At 42.7% G+C, this 18,381-nt stretch overlaps 1 protein-coding gene across 2 annotated transcripts in view; it reads right to left on the minus strand.

Moving 5' to 3' along the window:
• Positions 1-348: 348 nt before the first annotated feature.
• The window catches only part of FBXO36 (F-box protein 36), a 68,777-nt gene continuing 50,744 nt past the window's right edge, over positions 349-18,381 (minus strand). The window contains exons 3-5 of one of the 2 annotated variants that reach the window (XR_004423668.1): positions 11,801-11,973; positions 2,196-2,833; positions 349-1,631 (exon numbers count right to left, since the gene is read on the minus strand). Coding sequence is in view for 1 of the 2 variants with exons in the window: in XM_033112315.1 (XP_032968206.1) it covers positions 2,645-2,833; positions 11,801-11,973 (362 nt within the window). In the remaining variant the exon portion in view is untranslated. The other variant, XM_033112315.1, reaches the window with a different exon arrangement.

Raw genomic sequence — 18,381 nt, forward strand, 5'->3', positions numbered from 1 at the left:
TTAAAAAAAAAACTACGCTGCACAATTTTTTTTTTTTTCAGTAAGGTTGTTTTCCATTATTCTTCACTATCTTGGGAGTCTGTCTGGGGTAATAAATGAGGGCTGAGGACCATCCTGAACACGAGAAGCTCGAAACACAAATGACAGGTGGTGACTAGTGATTTGTCCCTATTCCTGCTCCCCACCCCTCCCCCAAACCCTAATCTCAGCCTAAATTCTTGGGCCTCCTCAGCAAAATAAAGCATTTCACATTCCATGTCACCAAAGTTCAATGCATGTACTATGCCAAACATGTTCAGGAAAAAATATCAATAACAGAAGTTGACATTAAGTGAAATATATTTTTTTAGCTTATAAATTAAATATTCACATTTGCTGTTGTTAACAAATTTTTCTAAGTTGAAAACATATAAATCATCAGAAAATTTCAGTATTTTACTTTTACAATTACAATGGTGAACGACAACAGAATAGGAACACTTTTGACTGAAGAGATGAGAAAGGACAAGATTATAAAATGCCTTTCACTCCGAAATGGTATGCCATAAACAAAGCAGACTTATCGGTCTGTATGAAAGCTGTAGGAAAGGGGCACAGAGGCGAACCAGTGCTATACTATTTCCATCTGATGGATCATTCTGTGGACCTACTAACACAGGAAATGAGGCAGGGAAGAGAGGGGCTAAATGTTTCGACCACTGACGATGCTGGTGCCATAGTCAACAATTTTAGGTTGATGATACTGTTCAGTTTTGGCAAAATTAATTATAATCAGGTAATAAAACATCCAAATTATTAGGACAAATAATTATTGAAATAGTCTGATACCCTATGTTATTTTAACTTATTTAACAATAGTCAATATATTAATAAATCATTTTCAACTGTTATTTACCTTTAGCATCCATTTTAATATTATACCATTTTATATGGATAATCAGAGTTTTCAGATGGCATATTTGTGTTCCTACTGATTCCTGTTGAATCAAGAAGATTATGCATGCCCATACGCTTTCAGAGTGTCTTAGTTGATAAAACACCACACATAACATTTTTAAGCTGTTGACATTTTGCATCGATGTTACAAATGAGTTGAAATTTTACGTTGACACAGTTCTGTTGCCATACCAAATTGTACATACACATAATTGTTGCACACACGGGGTGTTAACCTGTGTGTCACTGAAAACGTAGATGGGAATGAAGTCTGGAAGTTCTGGCAGACACACTGCAGGAGCCCTGCAGAAGCACGTGCCCTCCACCAGCCTGCCAATCACCCTGGCAGAATGGCTCCCGGGCAGGAAATGAGGCCGGGGGTCTCTGGCCAATTAAATTTTTGCTCTGTATTTGGACTAACTTTGACAGGCTTGTCACTTGCAAGGAAGCAGACTGCATTTGACTTTACAGATGTCCCTGCAAATCCACTACCGAGTATTAAGGGTGTGTGGATGTGGGTTAAAATCTGGCGTGATATAACGCAGGTCTAGTAAAAGAGGGGGAAAAAAAAAACCTGTCAGTAAGCTATGGCTATGGCACCATTCCAGAAGAAATTCGGTGGGGAGGACAGCCAGGGCCCACCTCTCCTGCACCATTCAGGAGATCTGCTGTATCACTGGAGTTCCAAGTGGAAGCTGCAGGGAAGAAATGATAAGGTTAACGAAGTGATGGGAGGTTGAAAGCTACTTTGCTCTGTAGCCTAAAAGGAGTCATTAGATTATTCGCTGCTATGAGTTCATCGTCTGGTAAGTAATCGTCAGAAGAGAGTTCAGGAAAAAACAAGTCTTAAATAACCCTTCTCGGGGAGGTAGAATTTCCTCCCCTAAAACTGTACTGTTTTTACCCCTCTGCCAACTTAACAGAATACAAACCGTTATTTAGGTTTTTCACTCAGTTACTCACAGCTTGTGTTCTTAAAACTCCGTGTTGTAACATGGTAACGCCCAAGTTTCCTTTGGGGAAGCAGTATCTTTCTGAGAAATACTTGTAGGTTTATTTGACAATGTCAAGTCCTGGGAGGTTTGACTCTGGACAAGGTCTGCAAGCAGAATGCCTCCCTGGCCTGCTCTCCAGCCATGCCCAGCGGCCAGGACAGAGGGTGTCACCATGGGAAGATGGAACCTGGTATCCTGGGCCCACTGGATGGGGCACTGCATAGAAACTTCGAGGAACGGAGTTGGGAAGGAAGCTGCACTCACCAGACTGCCTCCCATGCCAATGCCCTTCACAGTTCCCTGGGGAGACACAGGCCACCTGCTCCATGAATGGAGTCCGATGACACACAGCAGGAAAAAATTCAAAAGCCTGGCTCCCTTTTCCGACGCCGAGATAAAATAGATATGTAATAAAAACCTGCTAAAAATCATTTATTGTTTGTTTCTACACAGCAGAAGCCTCATATGGGTGTCAGGGGTGGTGAAGACGTGGATGGTGGGTGGGGCTTCCCGTCCTGCAGCCCTTGTCACCACGACAGGACTGCGACTGCAGAATTGGATTTGCTGCATTTGTGTGCAAATATTCTATGATTTTCCGATGCTCCTTGAATCAGCAAAACCTCTTCATTCTTAGTCAAAGGAAACAGAAGACATTTGGACAAAGAAAAAACACACAGCCATGCCTCCATGCCTCTGCAGGTAGAAAACATTCCCTAAACTTGACTGTCTCTCTCGCTTTCTTGGCTTTCTTTCCTCTTGCGGAGTTGCCTCTGGAGCTGCAACTTGTTGGCGAAGAACATCTGTCTCCAGCCCATATCCTCGGCCAAGGCCCTCATCTCAGGGGTGATGTTGTCACAGGCGGACTGAACTATCGGCTCCCACAGTTTGTCAGAGATGCACAGCTATGGGGGGGAAAAGCCAGAAGTGGGTCACAACACACGTGGGTTCAGGGAAAGTCAGTCGCTCACTCATGAAATCACTACCCAACTCCTGCTGCCCGTGAGATTCTGGAGGAAACACTATGTGTGCAACACAGTTCCTGCCTCCGGAAATGTCCTCTTTGAGTAAAGAAGCAAGTGCACAATTATCTAAAGGGAAAAGCAGTATTTGATTAATGTGATAAGTTCTGATCTCATTTAAGATGCGAAATGCAAGTTACATGTAGGATAAACAAAACATAATATAGTTAATTTCCAATTAGCCATATAAGAGAAGCTGATAATGGTATGGACACCAGACCCTCTCTATTCAGCAATGCATTAGCTTCTCAAGTGGCAGCACTGCTAATTTCTGCTAAATTTGCATTCACTTTAAACCCTCACTCAATCCATCTCTCCCCTGGGCATGGAGAGCTGAGCCCTTAGTCCACTGCAGGCTCCTCATCAAAATGACGCAAACAGCCCCCGGAGACTGCCAGCCAGCACATCAAAAATCACCCATTCCTGGCGCCACACATTTTGCTCTGAGTCCTCTGCACACATGATATCACACATGCATCAGAGTGGCCTACCAGATTGGTCTACTCTTCAAGCCCACAGGGCACATGGCAAAGTGAGCCCTTCTCCGGGAACGACATTCTCTGAGATGTTCTTCTGCCATTTGGGGCTTTACCTGAGGGCCAAGAGGTAAAGGACAGACAAGTCCCCTCTGGCCAATAATTGCAGAAGGCCATTTTCCCTCCTTCCAAGTTCAGTGCTGCCCAAGTCTGCTTCTATGTACCGAAGATTTCCTAATACGACTTTTTCAGGTGGCACTGTTACTTATGGCAACTACTCTCATCAGTCCCCTGCTACTAAACACTATTAATCTGGAGATTTCCTGACCACTTACCTACCATGGCCCCAAATCCTTCCTGAAGGTAAAGCTTCTGTTACACTTACTTGGTCTCCCGATCTTGGTCACCACCATGGTTTTTTTGGTATATGCAAGAATAGGAACACTTAAAGATGCTTGGATATTTGATGCTGCACAGTAGCAATACAAAATGTGCTTTAGGAAGTGTTCCGTGTGGGCATCTGTGACCGACATTTCCTGGCTCCATCCTTCCTGCACCAATAACCTGGTTAATCGCCAACCTGATTTCCCCTTTCATCGTTTCCATGCAGTGGTTGACATATGTGAAAATGCAGAAGTAGAAAGAGCTGGGCATGGAGGAAGACCAATAAGGAGCCCACAGTTCCTTTAAACCAGTGGAGCACACTGGCCCGGGCCCCTCCTCTGTGTTCACAACCCTCTCGGACCCATCTGTTGGAACTGCCACAAAGACTTCTCTTACAAGGTGGCAAAGGAAGCCAAGCTGATGGGACCCTCGAAGGTCAATAATGGTGGGAAACAAGATTAGCTATGGATAATGATCAGTGCACACCATGAATAACAAAGACAGTGGTCCTGATTGACATGATTAAAATTAGGCTGAACTCATTATTTTCACCATTTAAAATTTCTTTTTAGGGGGCAACTTTACCACTTAAATAGGAGAAGCAGACAGGCGTGGCAAAATTCCTCAGATTCCGGAACACTGACTCCAATTGTGCTCCGTTTACAAAGGTATCAGGGTTTGGGGTACCTGAACCTCTAAAAACATAGGCACATAATGTCAAAGAGGAAAAAGGTAAAACAGCTGTCAGGAAACAATGTGCTCAAATCTGTGCACTTTATTATGTAGGAAAGGCCTTCACTCATGGTCTAGTCATTCTTCCTTTCCTTAGAATTCATTTTGGTTTAGTGTATAGTTTTAGCCCTTAGCAGTTTAGCCACAGCTAACTCAGAAGGGTGGTTGACACTATTAGAGGCTGAACAGTAAAAGCAGAGAAAAACGACAGATAAGAAACTAGCATTAAGGGAAGAAATGGAAAAGAGTAAACACAAACTAAAATTACTCCGGTTGGAGCCAGGTAAGCTGCTCCCTAATTTTCAATAGCCTGTTCACCCATCCATCCAAACGGTATGGAACGCCTAATGTGTTGGGCAGGTTTCAAACCACAGAATGTATTCTAGGTTGTTTAAGCAGAAGGGGAGTCAGCAAGTCACTCACAGAATATCTAGTAAAACCAGAGGGAAAGGTTCAATGCCCCCCAACACTTGGCACCCAGGGTGCAATGGTGTCTTGCCCCAGCCCCTAGAACCTGCCCCATATGGCTCCAGCACTGTGCTTGCAGGAAGAGCCGATCTCCACGTGCATGAAGCTGCCTCGCCTTGCTGCCGCCTTCCTTCCAAGACTCTTGCAGGTGGGTCTACGTGGCAGAACCTAGGCTACATCCCACACCCTAGTTGCAAAGGCAGTTTTTGTCTTTCTAATCCCCATCACACACAAAGGCAACACCGTCTAGCAAAAGGGAGTTAAAAATGGGTGTCGAGCAAGCCACTTGGCAGCATCCTTTCAGTCTGACCTCTGGCTATTCTCATGGATACAGACCCTTCCTCTGTCCTGCTCTGCTCCCTTGGATCCTAACTTCTTCCTGCGGAGGGTCAAAATGTGCAAGCGCTGTCTCTATTTCATGATTCCGTTACATTCATGTTTGAGAACAATGCAACCAGTACTCTTTCCTTTCATACTTCATGCTCCTCTAAAAGTACTCTGCGAAGGGCAAAGAATGAATTACAAATAGAAATGAATAATATGATGAAGCATAATCAGTTAAAATCCTTTTTGCTTAAATAGCAGAGCGAAAGCTATTATATTCATATAATGGTTACTGTTAAGCAGCAACACTGAATCTTATGATAACGACAGCCCTCAAAACACTTTGATGTCAGGCAGGTCATTCATGATCGTGTCCCACCGTCAACAGTTCTTCAAGGTCGAGTTTCTCTACTTGGATTACACCATATTCTAAATATAAACAACAAAGGAAAGCTCTTTTAAAAATGTCTTAATATTTAAAAACAAAACCGATCTTCTGAACCTCCTTTAAACGATTTGAACTCTAACACTAGTGTAGCTGGCCACCCCATCTCCAGTAAGTACATTCCAGGATATCAGTGTGCCTTACATAACAGAGATTATGGGAGAAAGCGATGAAGTTTGGGGGGAAGGGAAAGAATTCTCAAGAGAGCTGAGATTTCCACCAGTGTAACTTCATTTCTCACTCATTTTGTACTGAAAATATTTAGAGTTTTGTTTTATATTGGTCTACAATATGTCCCCATCTAAGACTAGAAAATCTGGGGCGCCGTCTGCTTGGTAGATGCAGGGTTGCAAAGCACAAAGTACCCATTCTGACTCTGGTTCCAGTTACTTTGACCCAAAGCACGGCAAATTGTGGGCTTAGCGTCCCCTAGTGGTGGTGCACGAACTTAACATTCATAAAAAGATCCTAGGGCTTATCTGGTGAAAACCTCTCCTTTTAAGAGGATAAGGGTGCAGCAGCCCACGACTAGTGGTGGGGAGTGGCTAAGCCAAGAACGAAACCCAGTTCTCTGGCCTCCTGCTGATTTAAACACCCCACATTGCCTGTACATCGTGAAGTTGGGAAATACCCCTCCCTACCTCAAGTTTCCAGCCTTTTAGGATCTCTTGAGATACTTTATCTGTACGACTTGAATATCAGTGGGTCAAATTCTTGGGCTGAACTCTTAGAATTGGGTTGCCGTAAACGCACGGAAACACGTTAAGATCACACAGGCTAGGTCCACCTCGGACCTACTGAGTCAGACACTCAGGGCGCGGCCCTGGCGTCTCTGTTTGCACCTGCTGGCCAGGTGCTCCATCCACTTGCCCAGACTTGGGAACCACAGTCATAGGAAGTTCGGGGACATGAGGGAAAAAAATATATTTCTCCGTAGCCAAAATGTGACAGGACAGATTTTCTCCCTCGGCATTCCTGAGTCACAACCCGGACGAGTATGTTTAAATAGTAGTCATGAGCCTCTCTGAGCCTCAGCCTTCTCATCCAGCTGCAGTGGAGGTTTCTTCGGGTTTACTCTGTGACAGTTTTGCAGACAAGCACAGTGTCACTGCGTGGTGCCACCTGGGGCCAGGCAGCAGGCCCCCAGGGAGGTTCCCACGTGGCTGCATTTCCTTAGTGAGCTGAGCTTCCTGCAATCCCCCGGCTGGCCCTGGTCTGAGTTTCCAGCACAGTGCGACCAGATTCACCTTTGGGGGTGCGCTCCTCGTCAAGCTCCCCGAGGATGGCTCTCTGAGGGGTGCCCTGAGAACTATAACCAGCCAGCCCACCAGACTTTCAGGTGCACTCATCCAGGGAGGCTCTGTATGGCTTGGTCAGCATGAAGTCAGAGCAAGGGCAGGCAGCTGGATGGTCCTGATCACGGGTGACGTTTTCCAATACGTGAAAATTTCTATCTCTGACCATGGGACGGCACCATGGGACCTCCGAGGCTAGCCTCCCCCGCGCCCCCCAGTCCATACACTATATCCCCACTGGCTTACTTACGCTCCCAGGCCAGACCCATTGCTGCGGAGCCAGCTCTGTTCTTGGGACCCTTTCTGCCTCATAAGGTGATCTTGCGGCTCTTTCAACAGGATCCATTACGACATCACCTTATCCCTCGCTGCAGATCTGTCCTACCCCACAGCTTCTCCAGCTTCCTGTCAAGCCTCTCTGCCTTCCATCCTCTGCTCGAGCAGCATCGGCTTTATTTCTGTTCTCCACTCTTCAGGGTATTTGGCCAGGCAGCTCCCTCTGCTTAGGCGAGGCTGCCTCCCACTCTTAGTCTGGCTTACTCCCACCTGTCAGGTAAATAAATGTGCCTTCCTCAGGGAAGCCCCAGCTCAGGTTATGTCTCATGGCACCCCGTGCCTGTCTCCTGAGCACTCATCACAGCTGTCACTAAGCAACTGTTTGGAGCATTATTCATGTACTTTCAGTAGAGGCTCTTTGAAGGGAGGGGCCCTGACAATCTTCCCACTTTCAAGTCCCCAGCACCCAGCACAGTGCCTGGCTCACCAGGGGCTTGGTGACACTTGCTGACTGCACACAGCCTTGGTGGAACATTTATGACAGTGGCCCCCTGGCAGGCTCAGTCAGACATCTGGGGATCGCAGTTCTGCCCCTCACTGGCTGTAGGGCCCTGGGAAGGTTAGTTAACCTGCTGATTTTAGCTTCCTTATCTATAAAATAAGGATAATAAATAGGATCTACACTGTAAGGGGTTTTTGAGAACTAAAGGAAATAAAGTAATTGGAGTGCTTAGTGCATTGCCGGACATAGAGTAAGTACTCAATGACTGTTGTTATGGCCAGTTTCCCCAGAGCACAGATATACTCACTTCCTTTTTTTCCAGACTCCCAGGGGCGTCTGTTATTATTCCTGGATACTACTTGTATCTTGACTAATTCTTTATAATTTGATTATTTTAAACAACTACACATATTATAGTTTTTTTCTACAGATAAACATGCACATTGTATACAAAGAAATATGGGGCATTACTTACAAATAGCAGAGGGGAAACAACCTAAGTGTCTATCAAAAAGGATCTGGTTAAAAAAGTATGACTTGTCCTTACCTAATGACTGAGGATACTTTTTCAAATTGAAGAAGATTTCTATGTACTGACATGACAAGTCTATAAAATTTGTTGTGAAGTAGGAAAAAAACAATGGAGAACAATGTATGCTTTTTAAAAGGGTGCGCGCACATGTATATGTGCTCACAGATCACACATATACACTTATATGTGCACAGACTATCTCTGGAAAGACATACAAAGCACTGGTAATATGACTGTCACTGGAGAAGAGAATTAGAGAATGAGGCTCAGGAGTGGGAGGGAGAATTACTGTTTCTATACAAAGATACATAATTTTTCTTTAAATTTCCAACCTGGCTATTGTAATGCAAATCGATTTTATTTTTCAAAAATATAAAAAAAATTGATAGAGCCCCTCCTTTATTTAAGCATTCAGTCACTATTTTCTGGTACTTAACTCTGGGCTAGGACGTCTGTGAAGGCAAAGATCCGAAGGCAAGTGACCCAACACTAGCTGTGGGACTTTGGTGGGAGACACGTTGTCATCGGTCACAGTCAAGGGAGGAGAGACATGCAGGCACATAGCCCAAGAGAAGGGCATTTAGGTGTAAGAGTGGTGGGTCAGAAGGGAGGGCATTCGTAGAAAAGGGAACAGCACACGCAAAGCCCAAGACGCACAGGAAAGCCCAGCACACAGGGCACTGCAGGAACTTGACCTGGTTGGGGCTGCAGGCAGGAGGGAGGCAGGGTCAGGGCACAGTGGCCTCAGGCGCCAGCTGAGACTTTGGATCTCATTCTGAAAATGATGGGAAGTCACTGAGCGTCACTGAGCAGGCCAGTGACGTGACCAGAATGCATTTTAGAAAGGCCACCCTCAGCCCGCATGGAAGAGCAGCCAATGGAGGAACAGAAGGGGCGGCCAAGAGAAGACCCACTGGAGCCTCCTGGAAGTGAAGATGGCCCAGGCCTGAAACAGGACCTTTAGATGTGACAGCCAGGAAGTCACTGGGGAGGAGGCCAGGGATATTCAGAGGCAGGGATGGAAGGGAAACAGGAGAAGTGCAGACCAACAGCAGACGGGTGGTTCCCAGAATTCTGGAATGTCATAAGACCAGTGACATTTCTAAAAATCAAACAAAGCGAAAACTAAGAACCAAGTAAGGTTGCCACTTTTCAATTTCGCAAACTAAGGATAATTTGTAAAAATAAAGTCTGTTTTAATACCACCATTTCATAAAAGAAGGGACAATTTAACTCTCCCCAAAATGGGAAGGCCTCACCTCTGATAAAGGATGGTCACTGAGATGGAATAAATTTAGCTTGATGACAAATTCTTCACATCACCCTTTCCGTTCTAATTTCATCATAGATTAGAAGATCCCGGTCAGATTCAAGATGCTGGTTGGCTGACTGTGAACTGCTGTGTAAACCATTGTTTTCCAAGAAGGAAAAGAAAGAGAGTGGATAAGAACACAGTCAAGAGTTTTTGTTTTTTGAAGGATGAGACTGATTTGAGAAACTGAATGTACTGAGAAGAAAAAAACAATTGAAAGAAACATTTTAAAATAGGAACTAAATACACAGTGGTATCCTGGATTGGATCCTGAAACAGCAAAAGGACACTGGTAGAAAAACTGATGAAAACATAAGGTGTGTGGTTAACAGTCGCATACTAATATTAATGGTTTAGTTTTGATAAATGTCCCGGGTTACGTAAGATGTTAGCATTAGAGGAAGCTGTGTGACGGGTATATGCAAACTCTCTGCATTTTATCTATGTAATACTTTTATAAATTTAAAATTATTTGTAAATAAAAAGTTTTAAAAATAACAACAATATTGAAGAGAAAGCAGATAAGTGTAAAACTAAAGTCTTAAGGTTAGAGCTTGGAGCCCGGGGTGGGGCTGGACGGGCAGGTGGCCCTGGCCCTGAAGACGAGAGGAACACCTCCCTCCCTGAGACCAAAGGAAAAGGTTGGACATGGACACAAATAATTTGCTAATAAATTTGTCCCCAGAAGTTTGAAATGGAAGTTTTTTTCCCCCATTAATACAGTAATTTAATAACTGACAGGACAAAACAGGTACATAAACATGGTGCATAAGTGGAGGGGGGAAAAATAGGCAAGTGGAACACAGGTAACATTTAGATTGAGAACAGAAGCGAGTGATTAATATTGCACAGAAAGGAAAAAGCAGCACCCTTGGATCGCGTTGTGTGCTGAGGGCTGAAGCCAGCCACCTAGAAAAGCCCTGCTCCAGAGCACTGGTGAATTACGGAGCACGCTTTCTAGGCTGCACTGAAAAAATCGTGGCAGGACATTGAGAGGGAGAGAAATAGTGGAAGTGAGCAAAACATGGAGAGAAGACCGTGCTCGGTGTAAAGAATGAACTCCACAAGACCCTGCAGTAGCAGCCATTTCCCACCCAATCCTGCCACTGACTTTCAGGAACATCCCAGGCCCTGGTGGAAGCTTGTCATAGCCCCCACTAGTAATTTTTATTTACTTAAAATTCTCCTTATTTAAAGTATAAATAATCAGCTTCTTATTGGCAACAAGTACAAAATCTTAACTTTAGTCCATTTTTTTTAAATGGCAAAAACTATATACAATGATTTCTCATAATACTTGTTTCTGACTCTCCATTTTTCGGGGGTGGGGGGAGGGCGGGGAAGTTGGTTTAACAAGTAGCTGAAGGGGCAAGAACCGAGGCACCTTCCAGGATTCAGGGAGAGGAACTAATAATAGTGGCATCAAGGCCCTGACGTTGGGTGAAATCAGCACCAACTGTGTTTTCTGTTTATGGGCCAATTTGCTGAGGGTTCAAAGTAGTGACAGTGAGTCCATTTGGTCAGTTTGGGCCATGGAGGAGGACAGAGCACTACAATAAACAGTCCCCCAAAACCACCCATACTGGGAAATAAAGTAATTCAGCAAAGGACTATTACTGGAAGAAACAGGAATGAATGGGGGATAATCAATATACCCCTTATTCTCTTATGCTGCCATGCCCCTGCTTGAGCTGTTTCCTGACTTGGAATGCCCCTTGATTGGTAATGCCTCTAGTCTTCCAGACCACCTGGAGAACTCCTATTTTTCCCCCAAAACCCAGATACAGGCATCCACTTCTATGAAGCCAAGCAGAGGAAATCCTTTTGCTGTGCTGTTGTACCTTGTACACACATCCCTTGTTGAATGGATCACAATATAGTGTAATGATTTGCATCTGTATGCATCACTCCTATTAGACAGTAAGTTTCTTGAGGTAAGAAATAACATCTTTTTATCCTTGCTGCTTCTCTACCTGGGACGGTGCCTGTCGTAAAGTAAGTATTTAACAAATGTTTGCTGAAATAAAATGCAAATCATAAACCATGGCTGTATTTTAAAAAAGAAACAACTTGAGAAAGCACAAGGAAAATTTTTGACTGTTACCTTGGAAAATCTGCGTGATGTTTGAGAAAGACTGGCAATATCTTCAAGATCCAGATAAGAAATGATATTCAGGAGTAAATTGTCTGAGAGCCGCTCAAGGAAGTCAAATTTACCTTCGCACAAATGGAAGACATAGTCTAATATTCTTGCACCAAATATTAAGGCAATTTGAACTGTAAGTCAAAGAAACCAACAAACCAACATGATTATCATGCGCAGTCACATCAAAACTATGATGATTATCAGTAAGACTCAAGCTTTGGGGTACCCCTCTCCCGGGACTGATGTGAGATCATGCTGAGTCATCCCTTCTTTCATCAAGCTGCCTGTGGGCCCAATGACACGCATTTTTTTTTTTAATTTTTTTTTTATTTAAATTTATTGGGGTGACAATTGTTATTAAAATTACATAGATTTCAGGTGTGCAATTCTATATCACATCATCTATAAATCCCATTGTGTGTTCACCACCCAGAGTCAGTTCTCCTTCCATCACCGTATATTTGATCCCCCTTACCCTCATCTCCCACCCCCCAACCCCCTTACCCTCTGGTAACCACTAAATTACGTTCCCCAGATTAATTTTCAAACCCCGTGGCCATCCTGTGGTCACCGACTGCCCTTCAATCCCTTCACCCGCCCCCCCACCCCGCCCCCAATGACACGCATTTTTGAGGCAACTCTTTCCAATTGCCATCCCTGCCCTAGTGTCAGAATCTTTTAGGGACACTCGCTGTTTAACACAGGGATGGACTGCCTCCCCTTGGTCTCCTCCACACCAGATTCCAGTCCAGACGCCTGACCTAACCAGTCTCAGCATCACACGCCCAGCCTTGCAGTCTCCCTGACTGGGCAAAGACGCTGGTTCATGTGGTTTTCTACCGTCCCTTCTCTCCCCGGTTTGGTCTGAAACATATGAATAGCTCTTCATTTTATTCAGTTTTTGCTCTCTTACTGTTATATGTGATTTCTCCACCAAATTTTCTTCCTCCCTCTTTACCTTCTTTCATTTCTATCTTTACATAATAGAAAACAACAGAAATAGGCAAAGAGACAAATAGATGAATGTTTCATGAAAATTGTGTTCACTTTTGCCTAATATTTTCCATGCCTTTTCAGTTATTTCCAAGTTAAGATGTAGTTCACAAAGAATCAACCAATATAATGGTCTATCTAATAATATGTTCAGTATCAGGGGGAAAAATGAGGGGTTTTTTTTGTTGTTGTTTGTTTGTTTTTTTAACTCCAGCTCACTGAATAACCAAGAAATGGCTAACAAATTGGAAAACATGTTTGGAAGGACACATTCAAATTTTAACAGTGGTTAAATTAGGTGGTGGCTTTTATTTTCTTCCTTTTGCTTATCTGCAATTGCTAATCTTTCTAGTGACAAGAAAAAAATTCTGAGAAGTCCTAAATTAAACTACAGCAGGCCAGAAGGTGGAAGGAAGAGACAAGAGAGGTTAATCAGTTAACAACTTCAGGCCAAAACCAACAAAAGACTGCTTACATTCCTGAATGTATGTTGAAACTGTGAACTAACCTCCAGGTGGCTGTTTCCAAGATTATCTGGAGAGAAAGCCAACCACCAACTGCCAGCATCTTGCTTACGCATGAACTTTCCACACCCAATCGAAAAGAACAAATGCTTCTTCCTTAAGGACTCTGCACCTATCCCAGAACCAGCCCCGCGTCGCCTGCTCCCTCCCCCTTTATCTACAGCCAGTGTAAATTCTTTCAAAACAACTTACATCTTTCTTCCCCAAACTTAAGGTGTAAAAGAGCTACCAGGACTACAGACGGGTCTTCTCCATCTCGCCCAGCTACTGGTGGTTTAGACTGCATGCCCCAGGACCTGGTCCTTTTTCTAGCTAACATGTGGCTCAATAAACCCTCTCTTTTAGAAAAGCTTGCAGCCATGAAGGTCTTTGTTTACCACTACAACAAACCCATATTACCAATGTAATATTTTTTAGTCTAGGAAAGGAAGGAGGGGAGCAGGGAGGAGGGGAAGAAAGGAGAAGGGGAAGGGGAAGGGAGAAAAAAACGTAGGATAACTTCCAAAATAGTTGCTCTGTAATCAGTTGGAGATTGAGTCACAGCTGAACAAAACAGAAAATCCAACTTAAGGTGGCTTCACAAATAGGGGTTTTCTTTTTTCTCACTCAATTAGGTGCTGGAGGTAGGCTGTAAAGACTGGTACAGGAGCTCCATTACTTCATTCATGTCCCAGGGCCCTTTTATCTGTCTGTTTCACATTATTAGGATGTGGCTCCCATACTCAGAATCACTCTAAGATGGTTCCTGTTCCCAAGGCCTCACAACCACGGCCCAGCAGGTAAAAGGAGCCGGGCAGGGAACAAACATGTGCATGGAAGCTGAAGGCACCTTCTGGGGAGCTCTATGGAAGACCTCCAGCTCACAGCTAACTGAGCAAAACTGGGTCACACAGTGCACATCTGCAAGGTAGGAGGGAAATGCAGTCTCTGTCTTAAGGGGGGGATAAAATAAAGAAAACACAAAAGAAATGATAAAATGGGACCAAAACAAAAAAGCTAAGAAAAGGGATGAAAGGATGAAAGCACAACATAAGATAGCAATTACAGGCCGTGGTAAGCACAGCAGAAATGAACGAATCATGCCAGGTGAAAGACTTTCAGATGAATAACACATGCACACGAAAGGGGGGAAAGTTCCTGAAGATACAGAATATCTGCATAACACTATTAATAAGATTTATTCAATAGACATTGCTATTTGCAACAACATGGATGGACCTAGAGAACATTATGTTAAGTGAAGTAAGTCAGACAGAGAAAGACAAGTACCATATGATCTCATTTATATGTGGAATCTAAAGAAAAGAATAAGTGAATGAACTAATCAGAAACAGTTTTGGAGACATAGAGGAAAAACTGAGGGTTGCTAGGTGGGAGGCGGGGTGGGGATAAGGGGGAAGGTGAGGGGATTAGAAAACAGTAACCACAAGATGGCCACGGGGTTTGAAAATTAATTTGGGGAACGTAATCAATAATGTTGTAAAGATTTCATAGGGTATCCGATGGACACTTGTCTCACTAGGGAGACCTCCTCAGGGATGATGTAGATGCCTGATCACTGCGCTGTACACCTGAAGCTGAAGCTGAACAATAATGAATGTCAACTATAATTTTATATATATATGTATATACATGTATGTATATACTTACAAGAAGCGGAGTACAGCATTAGGAATAGAGACAGTGGAAATGTAATGGCTGTGTGCGATGTCAGAGGGGTACTGGATGGGGGAACGGGGGTTCACACATTGTGAGGGATATGAATGATAAATGTCTAAGTATTACTTTGTCTTGTGCACCTGAAACTAATAAAAAAAAAAAAAAAAAAAAACAGACATTGCTATAGGGCCGGCCCGGTGGCTCAGGTTGTTGGAACTCCGTGATCCTAACGCCAAAGATTGCCGGTTCAATTCCCACATGGTCCAGTGGGCTCTCAACCACAAGGTTGCCAGTTCAATTCCTCAAGTCCCGCAAAGAATGGTAGACAGTGTCCTCTGCAACTAAGATTGAACACGGCACCTTGAGCTGAGCTGCCGCTGAGCTCCCAGATGGCTCAGCTGGTTGGAGCGCATCCTCTCAACCACAAGGTTGCCAGTTCAATTCCTTGACTCCCGCAAGGGATGGTGGGCTGTGCCCCCTGCAACTAGAAACGGCAACTGGACCTGGAGCTGAGCTGCGCCCTCCACAACTAAGATTGAAAAGACAACAACTTGACTTGGAAAAAAGGCCTGAAAGTACACATTGTTCCCCAATTAAGTCCTGTTCCCCTTCCCCAATAAAATCTTTAAAAAAAAAAAAATAGACAATGCTATAGACTGAATGTTAATGTTCCTCCAAAATTCACATGTTGAAAGCCAATCCCCAATGTGAGAAGATGTGGAGGTAAAGTCTTTGGGGGGTGATTAGTCATGAGGGCAGAGCCCACATGAAGGGGATTAGTGGTCTTCTAAAAGAGACCCCAGGGAGCTTCCTGCATGTGGGGACACAGTGAGAAGATGCCACCTATGAACCAGAAGGGGGTCCTCACCAGACCCTGAATCTGCTGGCACCTTGATCTTGGACTTCTCAGCCTCCAGAACTGTGAGGAATAAATGTTTGTTGTGTAAGCCCCTCAGTCTGTGGTATTTTTATTAACAGCTCAAACAAACTAAGACAGATGTAGAAAGAACCCTGCTCCTAACAATTAGAACAATTATGTTCGATTCATGTCAGGTATACATGGAATATCTGTAAAATCTGACTATGAACTAGGCCACACCCATCACATAGGGCCAGGTTCTCAGGCCATAATGTAATACATTCAGAAATCAATAAAAATATAATATTCTTGTATTAGTTTTCTGGGGCTGCCATAACAAAATATCACACACTGGGTGGCTTACTTAACAGAAATTTATTTCTCACAGTTTTGGTGTCTGGAAATTCAAGGTCAAGATGCTGGTAGGTTCCATTCTGAGGCCTCATCTCTTGGCTTGCGAGTAGCCTCAATCACACTGTGTGCTCACATGACTTCTTCGCAAACTGTCTAGTGTTATAAGGGCGCTAATCCTCAGAGCAGGGCTGCATCTTTATGACCTCATTGAACCTTAATTACTTCCCTAGAGGCCCTACCTCCAAATGCAGTCACATTGGGGCTTGGGGCTTCAATATGTAAATGTCGGGGAAACACATGCAATCCATAACAACCCCCAAAACATTTGGACATTTTACACAGTTCTGAATAATTCATGTGTCAAAGAAGACAACATAGATGCAATTAGTACATATTTAAATCTAAGTGACAAAGAAAATTCTACATAATAAAATGTGTGGATCCAGTGGTTAAAAAAGAGAATATAATTGTATCTACAACAGAGACTTTGAAAAATCATTACATAAATTAACTTAAAATCAGAAAATTTGATTCTTTGATTGGTAAGTTATATCTTGTAAAATATATAACTTACCAATTTTTCCTTAAGAAGAAATAGAAAACCTGACACACTGTAACCAGTAAATAAATTGAAGCCAATGATTAAAACAAACAAACAACAACAAAAAAAAACCACCTCAAGTAAAGCTTCAGGTCTACACGGCTGTACAAGTCAGCTTTATAAACTCTCAAGGAATAGACAATCCATATCTTACTTAATTCGTTCCAAAGAATAGAAATAGAAGGAAACCTCCAACTCAAATTATGTGGTTGCTCTATCTAGCAATGATGGTAGGCAAAAAGAAAACTGTATATAAAACATTACTTCGGTAATGTAAAAATTCTAAATAAAATATTAGGAAGTTGAATCTATCAACATATAAAAAACATAAATAAATTGTGACCTGCAGAGTTAATCCCAGAATGATCCAAGTGTGGAATAACATAGAAAGATATACTAAAAGCACTTACCATTTTAACAGATAACAGAAAAAAATTGTCATCGCAAAAATGTAGAAAAACTGTTTCACATAATTGTAATACCTGTTTATGAATAAAAACTAAAAAACTAACAATAAATGGGAAGTTCTTTAACCTGATAACCTGAGATAGGGTAGTTACCAAAAATGTTACAATAGTAGCAATAATAATAACAATAACATATGGATTTGTATAGTATTCAGTATTTCCCAGGTACTGCCTATATATATATATATATACATATATATGTATATATATATATAGTGCATTATATATATATAGTGCATATATAGTGCATTATACACACATACACACACACACACACACACACACACACACACACGGTCATTTGATCCTCACAGTAACTCTGAGATGGGTACTGTTATTATTAACCTCTTATAGAGAAAAAGAGGAGGAACAGAGAGTGTAAGTGGCTTAACCAGGTCACACAATGGTCACATAGTGAGAAAGGTCACAGAGTGAAAACTTGGGATGAACCAAGCAGTTTGCTTCACAGGGCATCTCCTAATCCTGATGTTATATGGCCTTTAATGTCAGGCATAAGACTAGAATGTCAGTTCTCACTGTTTCTATTCAACATTGTTTTGCAGGTTAAAGCAAAATAAAAAAGGAAGATATAAAAATGTATCAGGGTTAGAAAGGAAGGAAAAACTGCCATTATTGCAGATTATCTAAATACCAACATACGAAAGTCAAGAAATTCTACTGAAAAGTGATCAGTATCATTTCTCTATATACCAGCAACAAATAATTCAAAATTATGACCTAATACATTTATGTTTGACCCAATAACCTCACAAATATATGTTGACTAAATATGAAATGACCCATGCACCAGGTTATTCATTTGGTATTATTTGTATTACTAATACCCCAAGATTGGGAACATCCAAACTTTAATTATTAGGATTCTGGTGCATCCACACAAAGAAACACTATGCAGCTATTAAAACAAAACAAAATCCCTAAAGGCATGAAGCAATTTCCAGGATATACTGGTGGAAAAGTAAAGTGTGGACCAGTAGGAGTAGAATGTTACTGTTTATATAAGAAGAAAGAAACACTGGAAGGATACATAAAAACAAACACAAGTAGTTACCTAGTGGGCA

This window comes from Rhinolophus ferrumequinum, chromosome 8 (assembly GCF_004115265.2).
Source record: "Rhinolophus ferrumequinum isolate MPI-CBG mRhiFer1 chromosome 8, mRhiFer1_v1.p, whole genome shotgun sequence".
Classification (NCBI taxonomy): Eukaryota; Metazoa; Chordata; class Mammalia; order Chiroptera; family Rhinolophidae; genus Rhinolophus; species Rhinolophus ferrumequinum.